The sequence below is a fragment of the Notamacropus eugenii genome, chromosome 5 (genome assembly GCF_028372415.1).
Source record: "Notamacropus eugenii isolate mMacEug1 chromosome 5, mMacEug1.pri_v2, whole genome shotgun sequence".
Classification (NCBI taxonomy): Eukaryota; Metazoa; Chordata; class Mammalia; order Diprotodontia; family Macropodidae; genus Notamacropus; species Notamacropus eugenii.
This window is the reverse complement of record NC_092876.1, coordinates 169,948,755-169,966,199: the sequence shown is the minus strand read 5'-3', so window position 1 is coordinate 169,966,199 and position 17,445 is coordinate 169,948,755. Positions and strand designations below refer to the sequence as shown.

Genomic DNA, 17,445 nt, shown 5'->3' with positions numbered 1-17,445 from the left:
TGTTTTAAGAAGATGTAAAAAAATATCCAACTTCCCAGGCAACAGCCATGGTGCTGAACATTTCCTTAACAACAAATATCTTTAATAAATTAATTATTTAGGGAGGTTCCCCATTCTCAAGTGAGTTGGTCTTAGGAGATGAGCTAGGTAGTTGGGTTGCCACTTCATATATCTGTAAGTCCTCTTTTTCGTATTTCTTTAATGAATTCCCTATCACAGAAAACAATGATAACTTTTTTTTATTGGGAGGAAGCTGTGTAATCCCCACCTCATCACTGTATTATTGGTTTCTTTACTCATGCCCACATAATTTCTAATAAAAGTCAAAAGATTACAATATGAGATAGGAATTCAGAGGTAATATAGATCTGTTGATAGCTAAATCAGGAGTTCCCTCTCATTAACTGGCATTTTGTTACTCAGTCTCTTCTTAAAGACACTGAGTGATGGGAAATTTCCTACTACCTTTGTATCATCCAGTTCATTTTGAGACAGTTCTAATGTATAAGAATTTTTTCCCCTCACATCCTATTTGGAGTGAAGGAAAATAACCCCCATTTCCTTCAGCTAATTGTACCTTCACCAACCTGTTTCCTCTGCCCTAAAATTGCTATCTCTTGTCAACATTCTTCTTGAAATGTTCTGATCAGAACTCTGCTGATATGGACTGATGAGGGAAGAGAATAGGATGATTTTCACATTCCTTCATTAGTTTTCTTGTTCCTCCAAACCTTCACCTCACCCCAACTATCCTCATTTATTCTCCTTCTGTACAGAAAATCTGAATGCAAACTAAATTCTCCCCCTTATTTGCATAATCCTGAATGAGGTTGAATATGTCTTTTAGTGCTTATCATTATTTCATCTGCTCTAATAGATTCTACTCCCTGACTATGAATCCTACCTCCAATATCCAACTTGGGAAAGATTCACCTCTACAATGAAGGCTCCCATTTTCTCTGTTTTGTTGCACTTACTCTTTCTCTTTGTGTTACAACAAATTCACCACATTTGCTGATTCTCCTCTTTGTTCCTGTAAGGGGATACCTCTGTAATCTTTGTTGCAAAGAGAATAAGAGTTACCCTTTCAAGGCCTCTTGTGTTTGCCAATTAATTTGAGGCAATATTTTGTGGCTCAAGGATTTTAGCAGGTACAGATACAGCTATAGCTATATTACATGGGGTTGGGAGGAAATTCCTAACAATTTATTATTTCTACACAATTTTGGAAGCAAAGAGGTAGTGTGTGCAAAGATTCCTGGTGAAAGTTAACTTCAAAAAAATGTCTTTATAAGAACTACCAACTGTCAGTCTCCTCACACACTATAGGTGGTATGGTACCTGAAATTATAAGTGATTTAATCCTCTTCAATATCACTGCTGTCCTCTATGAAGTATTTACTTTGATAAACTATGACTTCTCAGTTAATATTTGTGTTCTTAAATCATATGGCAGGGGCAGCAAGGTGACACAGTAGATAGAGGGCTGGGACTGGACTTAGGAGGATTCATCTTCCTGAGTTCAAATCTGAACTCAGACACTTACTAACTTTGTTATCCTGGCCAAGTTATTTAATCCTGTTTACGTCATTTTTCCTCATCTGTAAAATGAGCTAGAGAAGAAAATGGCAAACAACTCTAGTCTCTTTGCCAAGAAAATCTCAGATTGGATTACAAATAGTCAGGCATGACTGAAAAGTGACAAAAACAACAAAAATCAGAGGGCAACTGTGGTCTTCAGGAGTGAGAAGAAGGGCATCAGTCAGGGCGAAGGGACTCAATATTCAGTAAATGAGACAAATTTTCCTAGGAGAATAAAGTGTCTGGTCAAGAGGATAATGAAAAGTTACTCTAGGACATAAGCCAATATTCAATTCATTCAGTGTGTGGATCAAGCATATATTGAAATATCAGTTTTGGATTAGTTGAGATAACTTAAAGGAAGACAGATGAAATTAGAAAGGGAAAAAAATAGTATAAATACACAAGTATTCCATTCCAATGGTTAAGGGAAATTATATGCAGTTGATGCTCTTAAGGAGTGGAAATCTTATGTGTCCTGGCAGTTATGCCATTCTTAGTTCTAAAATATGCAATAGTACTTAAAAACTATGAGTTAATATTTGATCTGACCATTGTGATTCCTCCAACACAGTTATTATAATAAAAAAAATGAGGCAAAAAGGACCCTACAGTAGGAAAAGGAAATAGAAAAAGGGAGTAAGAGAAATGTGCATACCAATGGATTCTCACATATGACAAAGAAATATCCTTGATCACACAAAATATCCACATTATCCAGAACAAAGTCCAACTTCATCACTGATGATTCTTTTTCTCACCAAAATGTTCTCCTATCCATGAATTTCTTCATGGCAACTTTCACATCCTTGTTCCTCAGGCTGTAGATCAGAGGGTTCAACATAGGGACAAGGATTGAGGAAAACACAGAGGATACTTTCCCTTGTTCCATGGAACCGGCTGAAGAGGGTTGTAGATACATGAATGCACCAAAACCAAAGAAGAAGCCCACTGCTACCATGTGAGAGCTGCAGGTTCTGAAAGCCTTGGACCTCCCTTCAGTGGAGCAAATATGGAGAATGCTGGCAATAATGAAGATGTAAGAGCTTGCAATGATCAGAATTGGTATGAGGATATTAAATCCACTGAGGCAAATAACCATCACTTCATTAAAATAGGTGCTGGAACAAGCAAACTCTAGGAGAGGATTGAGATCACAGAAGTAATGGTTGATGACATTGTTTTTACAGAAGAACACTCTAAGCATGAAGCCTGTGTGAACTGTGGCACCAACTAAGCCCATTATGTATACACCACCTACCAACCAAATGCAAACCTGATGAAACATAATAACATTATACAACAGGGGCCTACAGATGGCAACATAACGGTCATATGCCATAGCTGCCAACATATGACACTCAGCAATTACAAAAATGAGGAAGAAGTAGAGCTGAGTCATGCACTCATTGTAGGAGATGATATTCTTCTCTGACACAAAATTCACTAACATTTTGGGAATGATCACAGTAGAATGACAGAGATCAATAAAAGATAAACTGCTGAGTAAATAGTACATGGGAGTGTGAAGGTGAGAAGAAATGTGAATCAGTGTTATCATGCCCAGGTTTCCCACCATGGTAGCCACATAGATGCTCAGGAATAGTAGTAGAAGGGGAATCTGGAGCACTGGCCAATCTGATAATCCTTCAAGAACAAATCCAGTCACTGTGGAATTATTTTATTTACCCATTCTCTTGGCTTTGTTGGGATGGAACAAAGCAGCACATTAGAAAAAGTTCTTGTGAATCCTCTTACCCAGAGGAGTTGTTCACATAATAGAAGAATTATTCCAAGGCTCTTTGGGGTCTTTTGTGTGTGTTTCTAGTATCTCTGGATACCCAGTGATATTCAATGACTCCCAAGAACATGGAATATTAAAACTCACCTAAGAGAATGAACTTTGCCCAATTTTTATTTAATTAGGTAAGGATGACTCTGCTCTTAGGGCAGAGAGCCCAGTATCTAACAGCCCTGAGAGATGGGGATTCAGGGAAAAAATAATAAATGCCAGTTCTTCTTCATAGTCTCTGATCTGTCCTTGTTCTTTTCCAGGACCTGCTCATGTTTCTAAAATCAACTGAAATTTTACTGTCTTTCAAATGGGGCTAGGATCAGTAAGGTGCCATGATTCTTATTTTTTAAAAGAAATTAAAGAAACATTTTATAAATAGATTTCAATAACAGCTTGAAGTCACAAAGTAAGAACATTGATCGAACTCTGGTTATCTTTTCAGTGAGAGGTTCTTAAAATATCAAAAGAATGACTCCACCTTAACAAGCATTGTCTGTTCTCTTTCTCCCATTGTACTGTGACTCTTAACCAGTCCATGTCAGGAGTTACTGAAGACAGTATAGGGTAGAGAGACCATGTTTCCTGGGGCCCTAGGGCTCATGACTGTGGATTTGGAAAGAGGAAAAATTGATCAGACACTCACCATTCAAAGTTCTAATATGTAGGCTCTTCACTAACAATATCCTAGAGGGGAAATAACGTTGACAAAATCAATCATAGCGATCCTTAGCATGATCCCTTATGCTCCAGTTAATGTTATGCATGATCTAGTGTATGAATCTCCTCTTCTAAGCTTCCCTTATTATAATTTCTGATTGTGGCTTTTTCAGAGTTCACTGCAAATGAAGGGGAGAAAATATCACCCATCAATTACACAAGTGATGTAGATTTATATGAAATGAATGCTGTCTCTTGGGAGCAACGAGTCTTGAGACCTGATTAGAAATACTGACAAAGACTGAGGAAAAGCCTTACCTCACTGGGGATTTTAGTTCTTCTTGGAAGAAGCCTTTGGTAGGTGCAGCCCAACCAGACGGCTTACTTAATGGGTTTCATCATGCAAAGAAGTCTTTGATTTATTCTGGCTTATGATCTAGAGATGAAGGGTCAGAATGAATTTTAGAGCTCTAGGATGAATTCCTAACAAGCTCTGAAAAGGAAATAAATTAGCATTGATTGCTTTGATTCGTTTTTAGTTTGATTATAGAATTAAACTTCTTTCTTTGGGAAAAGATAGCAGTAACAACTAAGTCAGACTAACACAAAAAAGTCTCTTCAATCTGAGTTACCTATAGATTTAGTGAATTTGTAAATTGATAAGACTTTCTCCTTTAGAAGGAGATCATTTAGAAGAATAAAATAATCATAAGCTCTTTTCTCACAAGGCTAAATTTCCCTTTCTAGAAGGAAGGGGGATTGACCAAATCTAAGTTCCCTTTTGTAGCAGAAAGGTTGAGCAGAGGCTAAATTTTCCTTTCTGGAAGCTGGAGAAAGGTCTAGAGGTTAAGTTCCTCTTTTCAGTCTAAGTGGATAAGCTCCCTTTTTTTTTTTTCTTGGACTATAGTTTAAATTGAATAATGGAATCTTCTAAGGAAGATGGGATGGGGGAGTGAGGCAGAGAGTGTCTAACTAATGACTGGAAGTTCCTCTTTCCCAGTATGATTTCTAGTTACAAAAGGCACCTTTCCTGTAAGGAAAGGACTTACTGGTAGGATTAAGAAAGCCTGGGAGATACCACCTAGTCAGGTGACCTGGCTTGTCCACTTGATTTATGTTCAAAACAAGTTTCTGTCATTTTTTAAAAGCTCCTCTTTTTTGTCATAAAAATCAGCTCTGTTAATCATTCGGGGTTGGTGACCTTTGGGGAATCAGGTGACCTGATTTGATATGCAAATTCTAGCTTTGCAAATTCAATCTTAGATGACTCAGTAACTTTATCCTCAGTTTTCTTATTATTTCAGATAATAAATTTGAACAGCTCCTTCTTAAATACATAAGTTTTGGCAAATTTTCAAGCCATTATAGAGATGGTAGTTAGGAATAAGGGGAACTCAAACACTTTTCTTTTTATTTTTGTTTCTTGGAGTGGCATTGAGAGAAACATTAGAGGAAATATAATTATCTGAAATGCTCATTTTGGTGTTCTTTTTGGTTTTAATTTCATTATGATACAGAATGAAAAGAGCCCTAGCTTAAGAATCAGGATAGTTCTAGGTTTCAAATCGTTTCAGTTATTGAGTATACAATATGACCAACTATACACTCTCTGAACCTCAATTTACTCCGTAATAAAATGAGATTCATAATATTCATAGTATTGATCAATGAATAAGCAGTTATCAAGGCCATCCTTTGTGCCCAGGCACTGCACTAAAGTTCCAGGTTACCATGACAGAAATGAACAATTCCTGTCCTCAAGGAGATTAAATTTTAGTGAGGAAGTATATATACGTATGTGAATGTGAGTGGGAGGGCATTCATAGCTGGGGATAAGCTGGGGAATTGAACTGAGTCTCAAAGATTTTCAGGAATTCTAAGAAGTAAAGATCAGGAGGAAGTGCATCCTGGACTTGAGGAATAGCCAGTACAGAGGTATAGAGATGCATTCAGCCATGGGAATATATGACTGCATAGAAAGTGAGTCTTAGAGTCAATTCCTGATGCCTGATACACACATGTGAGCCTCCAAATTTGTAGATTGTTCTTCAAATAATAAGAATACAGTTTATCATTGGGCATTTGTGTCAAGCCTTTAAAACCCAATAGGACTTGCCAGAGCTTATAGTTCTCTTGCATAACTTCCTGGAACTCAGAATTATCTTCCATGCTATGATGAAAAATTAATGCATTTTTTTGTGTGTAAAACTATCCAAACGATTTTATATAAAATTACAATAATCCAAAGATATTTACTGATGAATCTGGGTTTGAACAGTCTTTTTAATCAATTTAATCATTCAGTACCAATCAAGAAACATTTATTAAACACCATGCTAAGTGCTAAGGATACAATAAGTGGCAAAAGATAGCCTAACCTCAAGGAATTTACAAACTAATGAGAGAGACAACATGCAAACAAATATAAACAAAACAACCTATGAACAGGATAAATGAGTGTAATTAACGAAGGGAGGCCACTGGGAATAAGAAAGGCTTTCTGTAGAAGGTGGGACTTAGTTGGGACTTAAAGGAAGCCATTATAATCTGTAGGTATAATTTAGGAGGGAGAGCATTTTGGGGATGGGGAACAGCCAGAGAAAATGTCTAGAATTAAGAGACGGAGTGTCCCATTCATGGAACAGCCAGGAAGCCGGTTTCATCAAAATGTGTTGGGGAGTAAAGGATAAGATCAGGATGAGGGCAAGAGGAGAAGAGGAAAGAAAACTTGTAAATCAAATACTGAACTCATTGTGGAAGAAAGGGGAGTGGCCTGGCAGTGTATAGACAGCAACTACTAGGATTTTAATTGGGTGATAGATATGAATGGCATGAGCCTCAAAAGAAAAAAGATTATTGAGTGAGAAAGGAAGGGGGAGAATTAGGAAGTGGTAATGGGGAAAATGGGTACCAACTCCCCTGCCTTGACCATTGAGCTGAGGAGAATGAATGAAGGTACAACCAGTATTGGAAAAAGGTAATCAAGGAAGCTGTGTCATTATGGGAAAGACAAATTTCAGTAATTAGCTAGCAGATGGAAGGAGTGGATGAGAAATAGATTTAAGATGAAGGGAAATGTGTTGCCTATGGAACAGGAATTCCAGAGAGCACAGTAAAAGTGCTGGCTGGAGTTAGGATGAAACTTTGGAGTGGAATGGTTAAGGGTGTGTTTGTCCTTTGTTGCTGAAGAAGACCACTCTATCAGAGAAATAATGACATGACTTCCAGTTGACTTTGTTTTGAGTGAGGGAGGGCTGTGCAGGTCACCAGCCTCACTTCCCCTCCAGAGCCATCTGAATCCAATGACCAGATAATCATCAGAATGACTGCAGATGACCCAGGATGAGGCAATTGGGGTTAAGTGTCTTGCCCAAGGTCACACAGCTAGTTAATGTCAAGTGTCAGAGGTGAGATTTGAACTCACGTCTTCCTGACTTCTCCACTGATTCTCTAGCTGCTCCAAGGGGGAAGGGAATGAGAAACTGAATGTTAGGGGTTGTGAAATGATGTTTTGGTGATGATCTACTGGAGTTCTAAGTTATTGGAATGTGAAGAATATGACCAAGGGTGATAATGCTCATCGAGTGGAGGACACCACTCCTCTACCCTTAATGGATAGGCACAACAGAAGATGGGAAGCCTAAAGTCAAAGGACACATAGAGCTACAAACACCTTAGCATAGTGCCTGGCTGTAGTAGGTGCTATTTAAATGTGTATTCCCTTCCCCCTTTTGTTATAGTTTTGGCCTTTTAAAAACTGGCTTTGTTTGCCCACCACAGCCTCCAAGCCTCTAGTTATAGCTCTCCTTTCCCTACACATATAGGCAATCGTTGGCCTTATTTTAATGTGTCACTTTATGAAGCTGGTGCTTGCTTCCCTTTTTTCCATTAAGTTTTGTGAGTTTGGGGATATTTTAGCTTCAACAATAAAGTCCTTTGTTACAGTATTTTAAGGTAACTTCTATTACAAGTTAGCTGCTTCTCTTCTGAGTGGGGAGATGAAAGATAGGAACCTTAGGACAAAGGGAAAAGAGAAAAAGTGGTCAACATTAGAAATTTCAGTTAACAAACGGATAGAGAATATCATTGACAGAGAGTTCTCAGTATGATATGAAATGACTTCATCGATTACAGTACCAGTTTCTTTAGATAAAGAATTTAGAACTGAAACAGGACATTGAGACTAGCAGTTCTTAACATTTTTGTGTGCTATGGATATCTTTGGTATCTGGTAAAGCCTTTGAGCCTCTTCTTAGAATGTGTCTAAATGCAAATATATATATATATATTATAAAGGAAATAGTTATTTTGAAATACAATGATTAAAGGATTTTTTTTAAATTCAGACTTGAACCCAAGTTAAGAACACAGAAATAATCAGATGGATTCTGTTTTTTTAGTTGATCCTATTTACAATTAATTGATTTCATCCTGTAATTGCTTAAATCATGATTATTTGTCTCTGAATTTAGTTCAGATATTCAGTTGTCCTGTAATGAGTTAGATTTAGAAATCTAATTCTCTTGTTAATCACTGTTCTATTCTTATGTCAAGGAAGTCTATTACGCTTAAAGGATGCAGGTAGACACCAGGGACTTTGGTCTAGTATCATTACACCACCAAGCTATGCTTCAAGGTCTGGTTTGATATCCTAAAAGCCTGACTTGCTATCTCTCTCCTTACAGATACAGCTAGACTTGAACAACGAACATTTCTAAGTCATAAGAGGGAAGGAAAGAGTTGTTGCCAGCCATCATTCTCAATTACTATCCAGTCATATTTTCTTCCATCTATGATGTTGGCTTTTCCTATTTTCTGTATTCCCCCCAAACTATAAAAGAGAGCTGTTCTGCTCATTCAGGGGTCCTAGCTTGGCTGGGAAGCTGAGATCATATTGATGGCTAAAATCACACTTTACTAAAAATTTGATTGTTCTTGGGACTTTATGCCTCAGTCTAACTTAATATTACCTAATACAACACTTAAAACCAACCTCTTCATTTTAGTAATTAGTAAACTGAGACCCATGGAGGTTACCTGACACCCCTCTCATGTACTTCCTTAGCAAAGAAGCCGATATATGGACCCAGATTTCCACTGCCTGCCCAAGCCTCTCATACTACACTATATCCGCTCTCTGAAACTCTTTGCTCGCTAAATGTCATAGCACATTTAGTTACTTGCTAAAGAAATATGTCTCTAGAACTGGAAGGGATCTTATGAGATCATCCATCCAAGGGATATTAACATTTAAGCAGCACAAAGACTTAAGATAAAAAATATAAAGACAAATATCAAGGCATCTATGAACAGGTTTGGAAATTAAAAGGGAAAAGACTGAAGCCATTCCCAATCCCTGAAATAAGATCCTATTTATAAGGCCAGGAAGATTTTCAGACATTGGTCACACATGAGACATACGGAGAAAACTGAATAATCAAGAAGGGGTGGCCTAGAAAACTTTTTCAAGTAAAACAATGCAAACTTAAGCATCATAGATTTAGACCTGGCAGATATTTTCCAGATGATATCACACGAACCCTTCAGTTTTAGAGTTAAAATAACTGGGCCCCAAAGAAGTAGGAGTGACTTGCCTATGAGAACGCAGCTAAATTAGTAGAAAACTCAGGACTTGAACCCATGCCCTCTGAATGCCCATTCCTTTCTACAGTATCATGTTATTCCTCATTTAAATGCTTTAAAAGATCTCTCTATTATTTCTTTCTCTAATACAGCTTTCCCTGAGGTAAAGAGATCCTGCAGGGATTAGTGAATTACTCTTTTTCTAATCAGGTCCCTGAACTCTAAGATTGAAAAATGAAAACACCTAAGTCATTGCACCCTCCTTCCCTGGGGTTATTAAAGGTAAATCTCCTAATTCTATCTTCTGACCCTAGGAGCTTATAAGACCAGACCACATGTATTTTATTTATTTGTTAAAGACAGCAAACAGCACTCACCAATGAATTTGGAAAACTAGAAAGTGATAGGGCAGATGATCCTTATGTGTGAAGCACAGGCAAAGGCTACAATCATTCCTTTAGAAGAAGCAGGGTAAGTATCTGGATTCCTCTTTTACTATCATTATTATAAAGGATTCAGGCTTGGGCTTTAGACTTTGTTGATTTTGATCAATTTTCAGTGATGCCACTTCTTTCTTAGGACAAAGCAAGGAGGTCTTCCCTTGAGCATCTGGTCTTTAATATTTCACTGCTATTTAAATCTTCCCTGATTTTTAAAACACTATATGAGGAACCACACTTCTTTAGTTTCCTTGTTTACATAGTTTGCTTGACACTTTAAAATCCAAGATTAGCTAAGCCAGATGCCTAATTAGCTCCCCTTCTCTTCTGTCAATTCCATTATAATTCTATGCAACTGTTGCTTATTTTACTCCTCTGAACCAAGCTATTCCTCTATATATCCAAGGCAATAAGAGTGGGTATTTTAATATTTATTTACCAAAAAGGTAAAGCTCTGTTTGTATATCATGTACTTTGACATATTGTAATGTACCTACAGATTTAGAAAGGATGCATCAGAAAACAATTAGAAATAAAAATAATGGAAAATTATTTAATCCCAAACTAGTATACTTGCTAATCTATTCTATCTAGGCATAATTTTCCAAACCTAGTTTAGATCATTTTCTCTTAAGTAAAGAAACCCGATGTCATAGTGACATCGTGTTTGAGGTCAGATTTTAGGTCACGAAGATGATAAAGACTTATTTTCTTGACTTCAGGCCTGGTACTTTAGCCACTGTGTCTTCTACCCAGAAATTTTTTGCCAATACATAAAAACAATAATAATTCAATTAAACATATATTGCTCTCTCTCTCTCTCTCTCTCTCTCTCTCTGTCTCTCTCTCTCTGTCTCTCTCTCTCTCTTTCTCTCTCTTTCTTTCTCTGTCTTTTTTCTCTTTCCCTGTCACTCTCCCCATCCTTCTTTTACCTTGGTGTCTTAAGTATCTTTTCAGTGAAAAGAGAGAAAGATCATTAAATTTCTCTTTGATATCCATACCCAGTGGTAGAGTTCTTGCCTTTATATGTCCTTTATGTGTCCTAATTATACAGGGTCAACCCAGCTGAATTCTTCCCTGGCAGCAAAATTCAATGTAAAAAAAAGTATCTTAGTTTAGAACTCAGAATCCATATAATCCAACTGTTTGTTTTGCTCTCCTTTGCTCTTACCTCTACTCTTGCATTATATTCAAGAATTAAAATCATATAAAATTATCACTGTAAGGAAATTTAAAAATAATTTAAATCAAAATACTATTTTCATAGGTAATGAAAATGAGTCTCAAAGAATATAAGTGACCTACTCAAGGCTGTACAGTTTATTAGTGCTAGGTCCCAAACTGAAAACCAAGTCTCCTAACTTTTAATTTATGGATTCCACCATAGGATCATATTTATCTTATGATCTTTGACATCAAGAACTGCTGCTAAGTGAAAATTTAATGAGATAAAACAATGTTTGTTGTTATTAGCTTATAAATGGTTCTCACAGTCCAACCCCAGATAACAATGCCTTAATTCATGCCAAGAAGAAATTTTAAAAACTAAAATTTCAGGAATTATAGCAACACAAAGGGGAAGACATTTTGAGGTGGTTAGCCTTTTGACTTCTTTCAGATCACAGACTCCCTATGATACCTAAGATAGTAGTGTGCACAGAGTAGATGTTCAATCCATGTCTTGAATTGACTTTCTGTCAATTCAGTGACTATAATGTCACAAGGCCAATGACCCTTATGACCTTCTGACAGTGTCTTATCTGGCCTAGATGTCAGGTTTGGTTTTTTCCCTCCCTCTATATTAGACAATTCTCTCATTTTTTTTTCTTTTTCCCTGAAGTGAATACAGAAGGGCCTGTTGAAGAAATAATTCAGTTATTTTCTACTTAGATACTTGGTCAAGGAATATTTTTTTATTGCCTCCTGAGATAGCTACAAAGAGAGATTCATTATAACCTCTAAAAATATGAATACTGAAATTTTGTGAGATAAAGTTCCAAGCATTATCCATTTATTAGCAAGGTTAGCGATTGTCAGTAACTGGGGTCAATGACCAAATTTCCCAGAGTTAGCAATCTTTTTATGGTGATTAACAAGAGGACAGATCAAAACCTTGAGAAACATAGGTGTGTTTTCTTCGATGGGCTAGATGTTTCAATGAGGAAGTGGGATAAGTGTCATCTCAACTCCTCTCCATTACATCATTGGGAGATGAGATCAGTTCTCCCGTTATGGGATTGGTCTGTAGGCAAGGGAGCTGCTTCAACAAATTTTAAATTAATTGGATTGACCTGTAGGACAATAGTTTTAAATTGATGAAACTGACCTTTGTGTTAAGTTTCTCTTGAAAGTGGGTGATGGGTGAAGTTACAAATGAGGGAGTACAAATGATAACATAGGGGTGGAGCTACAAGTCACAAGAGTAGAACTGTGACCTAAATAACCTGAGGTTACTTGAATGAACTTTCAAGAGTGAAGAATTTAGGTAGATACAGCAAAGGAGAATGTTCAATCTATACTATCTTGATTAAGTTAATGAAATCCAATTAAAAATCAATTTTCAATTTCACAACACTATGCACACACTTTCTCTGATTTGGCTGATCAAGGCAAAATCTTTCAAATGGAAATAAAGCAAGATAAACATAGATGAATCTACAAAAATTCAAATATTAATTAATATAATGTATAACAATATATAATATTATATATAGGACATAATGAATATTATATGCTATATATAATATCAATGGAAATATTTCAGCTGAACTACAGGGGCTTGAACCAGTCTAGATAATAATGAAATCAAGTGTGTCACCATTTTAGGTGTGTCTAACAAGGAATGAAGTACAATCATGGGAGCTAAGAAGTCTGATCAAATAGAAGGCCAGAGTGTTTTAAGAGACAAGAACATGTATGGTGAAGCACCAAAGTCTGGATGTCAAGTTAGGAGTGGAAACGAAGACTGTAAATGAGGTGATGAATTCCTTGAAAAATAAAAATTGCGTTCCTCAATTAATAAATGGCCAAAGAATACAAACAGGCAATTTTCAGAGGAAGAAACTAAAGATATCTATAATCATATGAAAAAATGCTCTAAATCACTTTTGATTAGAGAGATGCAAATTAAAACCCATCTGAGGTACCACATCACACCTATAAGATTGGCAAACATGACAGAACAGGAAAATGATAAATGTTGGAGAGGATGTGGGCGAGTTGGAACACTAATTCATTGTTGGTGGAGCTGTGAGCTCATCCAACCATTCTGAAGAGCAATTTGGAACTATGCCCAAAGGGCTACAAAAATGTGCATACCCTTTCACCCAGCAATATTGCTTCCAGGACTGTATCCCCAAGAGATCATAAAAATGGAAAAGGGTCCCACATGTACAAAAATATTTATAGCAGCACTCTTTGTAGTGGCCAAGAACTGGAAATCAAGGGGATGCCCATCAATTAGGGAATGACTGAATAAATTATGGTATATGAATGGAGTTGAATACTATTGCATTATAAGAAATGATGAACAAGGAGACTTCAGAGAGGCCTGGAAAGACTTATATGATCTGATGCTGAGTGAAGGAAGAAGAACCAGGAGAACTTCATGCACAGCAACGACTACAGTGTGCAAGAATTTTTGCTGGTAGATTTGGATCTTCATAGCAATGCAAGGACGTAAAAAAAAATTCCCAGTGATCTTCTAAGACAAAATGCCTTCCACATCCAGAGAAAGAACTATGGAATTAAATCTCAGAATGAAGCAGATCATTTGTGTGTGTGTGTATTTAATGTTTTGGTTTGTTATATGATTTGTCCCATTTATTTTAGTTCTTCTACACAGCATGACTATATTCAATAGGAATGTATGTGTAGATCCTATATAGGATAGTATGCCATCTTGGGGAGGAAAGGGGGTAGTGGAGGGTACAGAGGGGGAAAGAAATCTAAGTTTTATGGTAGTGATTGTAGAACACTAAAATAAATAAAATTAATATACAAAAAAGAAAAAATATGTTGGAGTAAATAAATAATAGTAAATAGAATCTTGATCTGGGTGATATCAATGAGAACAGTATCAAAGGAGGAGAGCTACATAAGTTTCAGAGGCAGAAAAAAGGATTTGGAAGTAGCAGTAAAGAGCAAGGAGTTTGTCTACTTCATCTTCTCGCCTGGTATGTAGGCAAAGCATAACAAACTGTATTAATACTAGAAAAGATAGCCAGTTTGTAGGAATATTCTCTAATTCAAAAATAGATTTCTGCATGATCTGTATGTATGTTCTGTAGGTCCATCTTTTGAAGGTACTCTGCTGAGTAGTGTCTCACAGAGGTGACTGGAAAGGGAAGTTCTGCCAGCTGATACTAAAAATTACCTGAGGCTTTTCTGTAATTACTCCCTCACTGCCCTAGTTGGATCCCAACCTCATCATAAATATAGTCAAGGAAGTCAGACTACCCCCTTCCTTTCTTTCCAAATACCCTGACACTTTTCTTATAAGATCGTATTCCACACTTTTTAATTTATTTTCTTCAATTGTCTGCCCTTGCTTCCATCTTTTGCATATATTTTAAAAATCTATATTGGTTGCTGAGGCCCCCATATAATCACATCAGCCTCTCTAGACAATTCAGCTTTCTCCCTTCATCACAGTTCTTTCTTAGTGCCCTTAGAATTTCTATCTAGAGAATCTACCTTTATCCCTGAATTGTTGATCACCTTAGAATTTTAGGCCATTCTATGTGCCCATTTTGTGAAACCTTTAAAAAAAATCCATTCCTTATAAATCTAGGATGCCTGTCTAACCAAATCTGACTTTTCTGTCTTCTATCATATCACTATGATGCAATAGTCATTTCCTTAGGGAATTCCTATAATTTCCACCCCTCCAACAAATTCTGCCTGTTGGGAAGAATTATATCAGAATAGAATTTCCCCATGAAGATTTTATCTCTGAGATTCTGTGATTCTATGAAATGAAATTGATAAGCATTGTGTTTCCTGTAGGTGTCAGAATGAAATTAGGGGGCTGTAAGTCATACACACATAAAGAATTAAAGAATCTTACCGAACCAGGAAAATGAGACAGCACTTTGAATAGCTAAGATTTTTCTTTCAACATAGCATCCTTTATCTCAGGTCTTTCATGGTATTTTAGAGATACAAAGATACTCCTTGACCTGGGGAAACACCTCAAGAGAATCCTGAATATTATTGTGACTATGTACTTTTCCTATGGTCAAGGTGAGGTATTTTCTAATGTGACTCTTCTCTCCCATCCCTACAGATCTCTCTAGAGGAAAATGACTACAGGAAATTACTCCACAGAGACTGAGTTTATTCTTGAAGGATTAACAAATCGACCAGAGCTCCAGTTTCCTTTCTTCTTCCTATTCCTGTGTATCTATGTCATCACTGTGGTGGGAAATGTGGGCATGATCCTATTAATTGTTGCCAGTCCTCCACTTCATACGCCCATGTACTATTTCCTCAGCAGTTTGTCCTTTGTAGATTTCTGCTACTCCTCTGCCATTACCTCTAAAATGTTGCTGAATTTCTTAGGGAAGAAGAATATTATCCCTTATTTTAAGTGTATGGCCCAGCTTTTTTTCTTTGTGGTCTTTGTGGTTGCAGAAGGATACCTTCTTATGGTGATGGCTTATGATCGTTACGTTGCTATTTGTAACCCATTGTTTTATAATGTGATCATGTCCTATAAGGTCTGCTCATTGATGGTGGCAGCTGCCTTCGCTTTGGGCTTTATCTCAGCCATGGCCCATACAAGCTTCATGATGAAACTCTCCTTCTGCAAGTCCCACATCATCAGCCATTACTTTTGTGATGTACTTCCCCTACTCAACCTCTCCTTCTCAAGCACCCAAATCAATGAGTTACTGCTTCATGTCATTGCTGGATTTAATACCTTAGTGCCCACCTTGGCAGTTCTTATTTCTTATGCTTTCATCCTTGCCAGCATTCTCCGCATCCACCCTACAGAAGGCAGATCCAAAGCCTTTGGCACTTGTAGCTCCCACCTCATGGCTGTGGTTATCTTTTTTGGTTCAATCACATTCATGTACTTCAAACCACCTTCTAGCAAGTCTATGGAACAAGAAAAAGTGTCTTCAGTATTTTATACAACTGTGATTCCTATGCTCAATCCCTTGATCTACAGTCTGAGAAATAAAGATGTAAAGAAAGCATTGAGGAAAGTTCTTAGAGGAAGGGAGCTTTGAGAAATGCTATTTACTGTCAGTTACAATAAGTAGATGAAAAGATGGACTCTCTGAGTTTGTATTTCTCTATTTTCCTGTAATAATGACTTCTCTTTTGTTAATACTTAGGTTTTCTCTAATGTTTTCTCCTCCATTATCTTGTTTTAGTTTTACAACATATTTAACTGCAAAAATTATTATTCATATTTCTTAAAATAGGTAAAGTGAGGCCCCAAAATTCTGTAACCTGTTGAAAGTCACACAATAAATTAAGAAGAGTCGAACTAGAATTCACTTTTCTATCACATCATCATCACCATTTTCAACAAAACTTGACCATGAAGAACATGTTTTTGTACTATATATATATACATATATATATATATATATGTATACACACATACACACATATGTGTGTATGTATGTATGTATATATAATACCTAGATGTTGGTAGGAAGGGAAATTCCAAAGAAAAATAGAACAATCCTATCTTCAAGAAATCAATAATATATTCATGGAGTCAAGATGCAAATAAGAAAGTCATTAAATTGTTGTATAAGATTTTACTTGTGTACCTTAGACATTAAGAAAACAAATTTCAGAAGGTTTATTGAGAATCACCAAATCTCTGATTTGGAAGACACTTCAGAGCCCACGTATCTAATGCAGAATCGAAAAAAAACAATTCCCCTTTATAACTTATTCAGCAAATTGGTCATCCAACATTTACTTAAATATATCAAGTGAGGAGTAACCCACAACATATTTAGATAACCCATTCCTCTTCTATATAGCTATAATTATTAAAAATATTTTTCTTGTATCAGGCCTAAATTTTCCACTTTACAACTTTTACTTATTTCTCCTGTTTCCTACCTATGGACAAACAGAACATATGAGAGCCCTTTACATTTAAAGATTGCTATGATGTGCCCTTGAATTCTTTTCTTCTCTCAGCTAAACATTCCAAGTTTCTTAAATGTGTACTCATACACTATGAAATAGGAGGGGGCGTAGCTAAGATAGAAGAATGAAGTAAGCTACTTTGCTGAGTATTCCCAACATATCTCTCTAAACAATTTTTAAAAACCCATCTAAATAAATTCCCATTTCCAGGGTGGAGAGGAAGATTTGTCATCTCAAGGGAGTAGGTGCCAGGGTGGTAGTGACCAG

General features: G+C 36.6%; 1 protein-coding gene and 1 pseudogene across 1 annotated transcript; one reads left to right on the top strand and one right to left on the bottom strand.

Annotated features, from left to right (window-relative positions):
* Window positions 1-2,338: 2,338 nt before the first annotated feature.
* Window positions 2,339-3,274, bottom strand: LOC140508980 (olfactory receptor 8G1-like; annotated as a pseudogene).
* A 12,085-nt stretch (window positions 3,275-15,359) lies between these two features.
* Window positions 15,360-16,292, top strand: LOC140508979 (olfactory receptor 8D1-like). The gene has a single exon (XM_072616897.1). The coding sequence runs from the start codon at window positions 15,360-15,362 to the stop codon at window positions 16,290-16,292; it is 933 nt and encodes a 310-aa protein (XP_072472998.1).
* Window positions 16,293-17,445: the final 1,153 nt, after the last annotated feature.

Bases quoted from the DNA above. Each gene is read 5' to 3' on its own strand.
- LOC140508979 (XM_072616897.1), top strand. From the start codon at position 15,360: ATGACTACAGGAAATTACTCCACAGAGACTGAGTTTATTCTTGAAGGA.